The 7,380-nt window shown below is 34.9% G+C and overlaps 1 protein-coding gene across 1 annotated transcript in view; it reads right to left on the reverse strand.

Annotated features, from left to right (window-relative positions):
* The window catches only part of LOC147472318 (uncharacterized), a 1,610-nt gene extending 244 nt beyond the window's left edge, over nt 1-1,366 (reverse strand). The window contains exons 1-2 of the mRNA XM_086545340.1: nt 938-1,366; nt 1-835 (exon numbers count right to left, since the gene is read on the reverse strand). The exon at nt 1-835 is cut by the window's left edge and continues 56 nt beyond it. Coding sequence (XP_086401466.1) covers nt 1-835; nt 938-1,366 — 1,264 coding nt within the window. The remainder of the gene's footprint in view (nt 836-937) is intronic.
* Between the last annotated feature and the right edge of the window lie 6,014 nt (nt 1,367-7,380).

Here is a 7,380-nt window from a genome sequence, read left to right on the forward strand (position 1 = left end):
GTGGATTGAACTCCCACTTGATGTTTTTCATAAGTAACTTATTCTGAAGTTTGAAAGATCTTTGCAAATCAGATGCTGTCTCTTTAAGCTCCCGATGTGCTCCAACAAATTTGGTACCATTATCAGATCTTATCTTTTCAGGTACTCCTCTCCTTGACATGAATCTTACTAAACCATTAATGAAAGAATCCGTTTCCAAAGAGTTCAACTTTTCTAGATGTATTGCTCTAGTTACTAAGCATGTAAAAATGCAACCATACCTCTTTTCTTTTGACCGGCCCCTTTTAACCAAAAAAGGACCAAAACAGTCTATTCCAACATATGTGAAAGCAGGTTTTCCAGGTGTTAATCTATCCTCGGGTAGATCTCCCATCTTTTGAGTCCTAGCTACACCTCTGTATCTGTTACAAATAACACACTTTTTGATCATTTCTTTAACTAAAGGACGAGCTCTAGGAATCCAATACACTTGTCTGATCTTTGCCATAGTATATTCACGACCTGAGTGTCCTGTCGTTTCATGTGACTCTTTTGCAATTAACTTGGCAATCTCATGTTGTCGTGGAACTATGACTGGATGTCTTGTCTCTTCAGAGACTGGTGCCTGATGTAACCTTCCACCTACTCTCAGACGAGATGTATTATCTAGGAATGGGTCAAGCTTGTATATTGTACTTGACTTTGGAATGTGTCCACTACCCTTTTTAAGAGTTTCAATTTCTTCAGCATAATACTCCTTCTGCACATAGTATATGATAACCTTCTCAGCTTCACATATCTCACTTGGTGTAATAGGATACTTGAGTCCTGTAGTTGGTTTACCTTGTTTCAGCCCCTGACCAAATCACCGCATCCATGCCACAGCTTTCTTCAAGCGGAACCAGCTTGAGAAGCTCATGAGAAACTTCTCTGTGACATCTTCAGCAACCTGACTTACTGCAGCGATAGACTTTGGTACTTTCTTAACTTCTATATCATCAACCAGAAAGTCTATGCTCTCATCTGAATGTGGTATCCATTCTTCTTCTGGTTTCCAAAGAAATTCCGGCCCCTGTAGCCATCGTTGGTTTCTCTTCATTTGTTCACCATGAAGTCCACGTGATACATCATCTGCTGGATTTTCTTTAGAAGGAATATACCTCCATTGCTTAATATCTGTGCTTCCCTGAATGTATGCCACACGATTAGCAACGAAAGTTTTAAACCTTTTGGATTTGTTCTTGATATATTGTATAACAATCATGCTATCTGTCCAAAAGGTTGATTCTATCAATTCCAAGCCAAGCTCTTGATGCAAAGCTTCATCAATCTTCACAGCTGTAGTAGCTGCTGCTAATTCAAGTCTTGGTGTTGTTGTAGACTTCATAGGGGCAAGTCTTGACTTGGCTGCAAGGAAAGCACAGTGAATGTTTTTATTTCTGTCAACTAACCTCAAAAAACTCAGTGCCATAAGCATATTCAGATGCATCAGAGAAATGATGGATTTGATAACTGACTTCATTGAAACCAGGAGGTTTAAAACATCGTTCGATGTTGATGTCTTTCAGATGTTCCATATCCAATAACCACCTGGTCCATCTCTTCATGCCCTCTTCAGAGAGATGATCATCCCAGCCTTTCTGTAATCGACATTCATCTTGAAAAATCTTCTTACCAATAAGTATGAAAGGACTTACTAACCCCAAGGGATCATACACTGAACTTAGGATACTTAGCAATCCCCTCTTCGTTTGAGGTCTGCATTTCTCTTGAATTCTTATTGCTAGTGTATCATTAATAGTATTCCATTCCAGTCCTAAAGCATGTTCCACAGGTAAAGAGTCTTCGTCCAAATCAAGACTCTTAACATTCTTGGCTTGTTCATCTGATGGTATATCTTGTAGCACACGCTTACTGTTACTTGTCCACTTTGTAAGCTTGAACCCTCCAGTCTTCAACATACTGGCTATGCTTCTTCTAAGGTTCACCGCCTCTTCTTCTGTTTCTGTGGATGTAAGCAAGTCATCTACATAAAAATTCTTATGAACGATCTCGAATGTTCTTTCATCAAAATTATCCTTTTGGTCATTAGCTGTGTGTAGGAGAGCATATGTTGCACAACTTGGGCTCCAAATTCCTCCAAATGGATGTACTGTCATCCTGTAGATCTCTGGGTCTTTAGACAAATCTCCGTCTGTCCACCAAAGGAATCGGAGAGCATTTCTGTGTGATGATGTGACTTTCACTTGATAATACATGGCTTCAATATCACTCATTATTGCCACTTTCTCCTTTCTGAATCTTTGAAGTATTCCAAACAGCTTATTTGTCAAATCAGGGCCTTGTAGAACATGTTTGTTGAGAGATGTCCCCATAAATTCTGCTGCACAATCAAATACCAGTCGAAACTTTTCAGGCTTCTTTTCATTCTTTACATTGAAAATTGGTAAATACCATGTAAGTCCAGGAAAGGCATCAATTTCTTCATCGGGCACAACTTCAGCTTGCCCTTTTGTAACCAGCTTCATAATTTCCTTGTTATACTCATCTAACAAGGCTGGATTTTTTATTAACCTCTTCTTCAAAGATTCTTGACGCTTATCCACCATGCTTCTATTATTGCATAACTCAGGTGGATTACGCTTAAATGGGATAGGTAACCGAAAATGTCCATTGATTTTCACTACCGACTTATCCCAGAGGCTAAGTACTTCCTTGTCATCCTTGGACATACAACTGGTATTCTTGTTCAGATCTTCACACCCGTCAATAGCCCAAAATTTTTCAACTTGTATTGACAGACTACTTTCTGATGTTGGGATGGTATGTATTAAGTTATTAAATACTTCCTTGCTGTGTGGATCATCTCCTACAGGCCCATTAATTGCCCAACCTAGCACAGTTCTTATTGCATATGGCTCATTATCTTTTCCTGACCTTACTTCTTGAGGTTTTAGCAAGTGTGGATAATCTTGGCCAATAACTATGCTGACTACTTCTGCATTAACATTTGGTAGCTCTAAACTTTCTAGGTGTCTCCATTTTTTTACATCAACTTGTGAAGTTACACCACCTTGCAAGCTTGGAGGAAAATCTTTCAGTGCATACACTTTCTCCAGGATTATCGTTTGTTTCTTTCGACCACCTGTAACCATTTCCAAGGTTATCTCTTCAACCTTATTTAATGTGGTCATATTCAGTGTCACTGATTTTCCTGAAATGCCCAATTTATCAATTAATGCTTTTGTACAGAATGTGCTATTGCTTCCTGGGTCCAGTAATGCCAGAGTTGAAATATGGTTATCCATTCCTAAACTACCTACCTTTACTTTTACAATAGGCAATGCAATCTTGGAATCTTTAGATGGATTACAGGCACAACTCTTTGTGCTAACTTTTGGTTGAGTACTAACTTTGCCAGCTTTTTCAGATGTATCTTCTTTGTTAAATGCATCATGTAGCAATTTATGATGCCACATACCACAATTGTCTACTTCACAGACTGTGGCTTTTCTGCATGTTGTTACTCTATGGTTTGACCGGAGACAGTTGAAGCACAATTTTGCTTTTCTTACTTCCATCAGTCTCTTCTCTTTAGTCAACTTTATAAACTGGCTACATTCATGCAACCAGTGTTTTCCTTTGCACATAGAGCAACTTGCAGCATTTTTATTAGACACTTCAGTGTTTCGCTTATCAACTGCTGGTTTAGTTAATACTTCCTCATCCATTCTCACATTGAAACTTGTTCCTTTTGTTGTTCGCCTGTCTTTGTTTTGCTTCAACCCTTTATCCAAAGATTGGAATAATGGGTCATTCACTTCTAATGAAGCTCGTTCTAGGAACTCTGCCAATGGTGTAAATCCTGGATATCTCTTATTTCTCTCTGTGTACTTAACAGCTTCTGTTTTCCAGCGATTTTGGAGATGGAAAGGTAATCTTTTAACAACTTCAGTGACTTTGTCTGACATTATATCAGGATCGTGTCCCAGTGCCTTGAGAGTTTCAACACAGTTTCTAGTATCATCGGCTAAATTGGATAGCATGAGTTTATCAGATGCTTTCAGGTTAGGTCCATCAGAAACCTTTCTTAACCAAGCTTCTTTTATGTACAACTCATTTCCAAAACGTTGCTGGAGGATATCAAGAGCTTTTTTATACCCCTCTTCTGCGTTCATCAGATTACAACATGCCACTGCTTTTGCAGCACGTCCCGTGCAACTCTGCAAAAGTCTGGTTAGTTTTGCCCTAGCACCTACAGAGGTAACTCCAACACACTCCTGAAAAGTCTTTACAAACTGCCAATACTTTAATGGATCACCATCAAAGCTACTTAGCTCTACTTTAGGCAGCTGCAAGATTTCAATTAGCTGTTGATTAGTTGTTACATTATTCTGCAGAGGCTCATTGTTATTGATATGACCTAATGTTGTTGGAAGTGAATGAGTTTGTGTCCATGGTTCAGCATTTGGATTAAGCAGTGATTGTACTTGTTGAGTTTCAGGCTCTTCATGTTCTTGTTTTATCACTGGAGGAAACTTTACTTCTGAAAGCTTCTGACCTTCCTGCGAGGCTCTATGCACGACTGAGGTTTCTTCCTCTTCAAATCGTCGATACATTTCCTCTTCAGCAGTAGCCGCAGCTATCTCGGCTTCTAGTTCCTCCTTTGCTACCTCAACTTCAAGCTGCTTCATCTTGATGATCTTCTTGAATATATCTTCTTGTGCCCTAGCTTTGGCTTCAAGAGACGCTCTCTTGGCAGCAGCATTAGCAGCAGCAATTTTCATACTGAAACTCGATTTTCTTGATGATATACTTCTGCTTGACTTCATGCTGTTTCTTTCACTCTTCTCATTCACTGGTACCATATCTGTTATCAGCCATCCTTTGGCTACATCAATCTGATTCAAAGCTCTCTCTTTGATTTTGTTATAACTGAGTTCTTCATCAATAACAATCTCAAAATCCCTTTCTCGCTCATACAACGTAATTAATTTATCATGACAAATTTCTAACCTATCAAGTGCATCTTGAACCTGATCTATGTTGGTCTGAATTTCATTAGCACTTCTACTCATGTGAATACTTTTGTTCAAAATGTTTAACCGTCTGGTTAAAACTCCTGTGTAGGCTGATCTAGACCGCTTAACCGCTAACACCCTTTCAGAGCTTACCTCCTTAGTGTCAGTCCCTGGTCCACCTACGTCAAGGTCTGGGCTATGATGGTCATCATGGACATCAGATTCATAAGTCACAGTAGCAGGGTCACCTACTACAGCCTGATGATCATCTTGTACCCCTCTTGATGGTGGGAATCTTGACCTTTGTTGGATCTTGAATTTGCACAAAATTTCGTACTTTTGTCGCGGACAATCATGCCACGACAAGATAGAAGTAATCTGGTCTTTCTTCAATGATGGTTGGTTGAAGAAAACTACGCCAATTCCGTCACGGAGTGGATTTATTGGGTCTAGATGGAACATACAATGACCACCCTTCATGTGGCCTCTTGGGGAGCACGTGGTGCCAGTCTTGGTGTCGTTGACTTTAGTTGTTTGGACTGCTCTTATATAACGGGGTCTACATTGTGTGCTTGTTGTTACTGTAGCATCTTTACTTCTACTTTGGTGTTTTCTTTGTTCCCCATTTCTACTTCTACTCTCATACCACTCATCCCCTCATTTTATTCTACTCTTCCCCTCACTCCACTCGTACGAACTGAAATCGAACAAACAAAAAACTCCTAGTCTCTTTTGGCTAATATCACATCATCTTTCACTTGTATAGAAACTTATATTACTTCAATTGCTTCTTTATACATTTAAACATCATTCTAACTTACATTTTTTGGCGTCATAACTTCTCTAAATTTACAGGTCAAATATTCAGGAAGAGTACGCTCCATGAGACGTACATACAAAATCATGGCTGGTTCCCTACTCCTACGAACGTAAAACAAAGTAATATTGACATATTTTCATATTATAGTGTCCTTTATAATGTTATATAAAGTTGCAAAATATGGTTTTATCATACACTAAATAAGTCTTTTCTGTACTTCAGATCTTAATAATCGTAGAATAACAGATAAAATAGTCTTCCTAATCATTCATAGAACATGCAAAGAAAACGTAATAAGGTATTTAGGGGTAAACTATTATAAATCTAATTTATACGTACATGTACATGCAAATTTCATGTATGTCTACAACATACATATAAATATATATAAATATATATATATATATATATATATATATATATATAATATATAATGTATATATATATATATATAATATATTTATTTATAATATACATATATAGAGGGACGACGGACGCTGGTTTGATCCCCTAGAAATGATTAAGATTTTAAGGACAGTGTTGTATTTTGGTGAGTTTGCGTGCCAGTGCAATTCCTTTCCCGTTGCATGACGACGTAGTGCAAAAGCATCTGCCAAGGATGTTTTCATTGATCAAGAACGAAAGTTAGAGGTACGAGGATGATCAGATACAGCTCTAGTTCTAACATTAAACGATGCTGACTAGCGATCCGCTGCAGTTATTCCCATGACCCATATTTATATATCTATATATATACACATATATATATATATATATATATATATATATATATATATATATATATATAAATAAATAAATAAATAAATATATATATATATGTATATATATATTTATATAATATATATATATATATATATATATATATACATATATATGTAATAGATACATACATTTAATATGTAATATATATGTATATGTATATAAAACATATATATATATATATATATAATATATAATATATATATATATATATATATACATATATATATTATATATATACAGTATACACATATATATAATATACATATATATATATATATATATATATATATATATATATATATATATATATAGATACATATTAAAATATATATACATACCAATTATATGTATATATATATATATATATTATATATATATATAAATATATATATATTACATATGTATTTATATATATAATATATTATATATATATATATGAATAAAGATAATACTTATATATACACACACACATACACATAATGATATACATATATATATACATGCATACATATATATATATATATATATAAAGAAAATATATATATAATATATAATACATATATATAAAATATATATATAATATTATATATATTTATATATATATAATAAATACACACACCATGTATGCTTGTGTTGTGTGTGTGTTTGTATATAAGTATATATATACAATATATATATATATATATATATAATATATATATATATATAAATATATAACATATATATATATATAATATTATATATATATATATATATATATATATATATGTATATAAT

Source organism: Penaeus japonicus, unplaced genomic scaffold (genome assembly GCF_977035675.1).
Source record: "Penaeus japonicus unplaced genomic scaffold, GWHDUDI00000001_assembly GWHDUDI00000002, whole genome shotgun sequence".
NCBI lineage: Eukaryota > Metazoa > Arthropoda > Malacostraca > Decapoda > Penaeidae > Penaeus > Penaeus japonicus.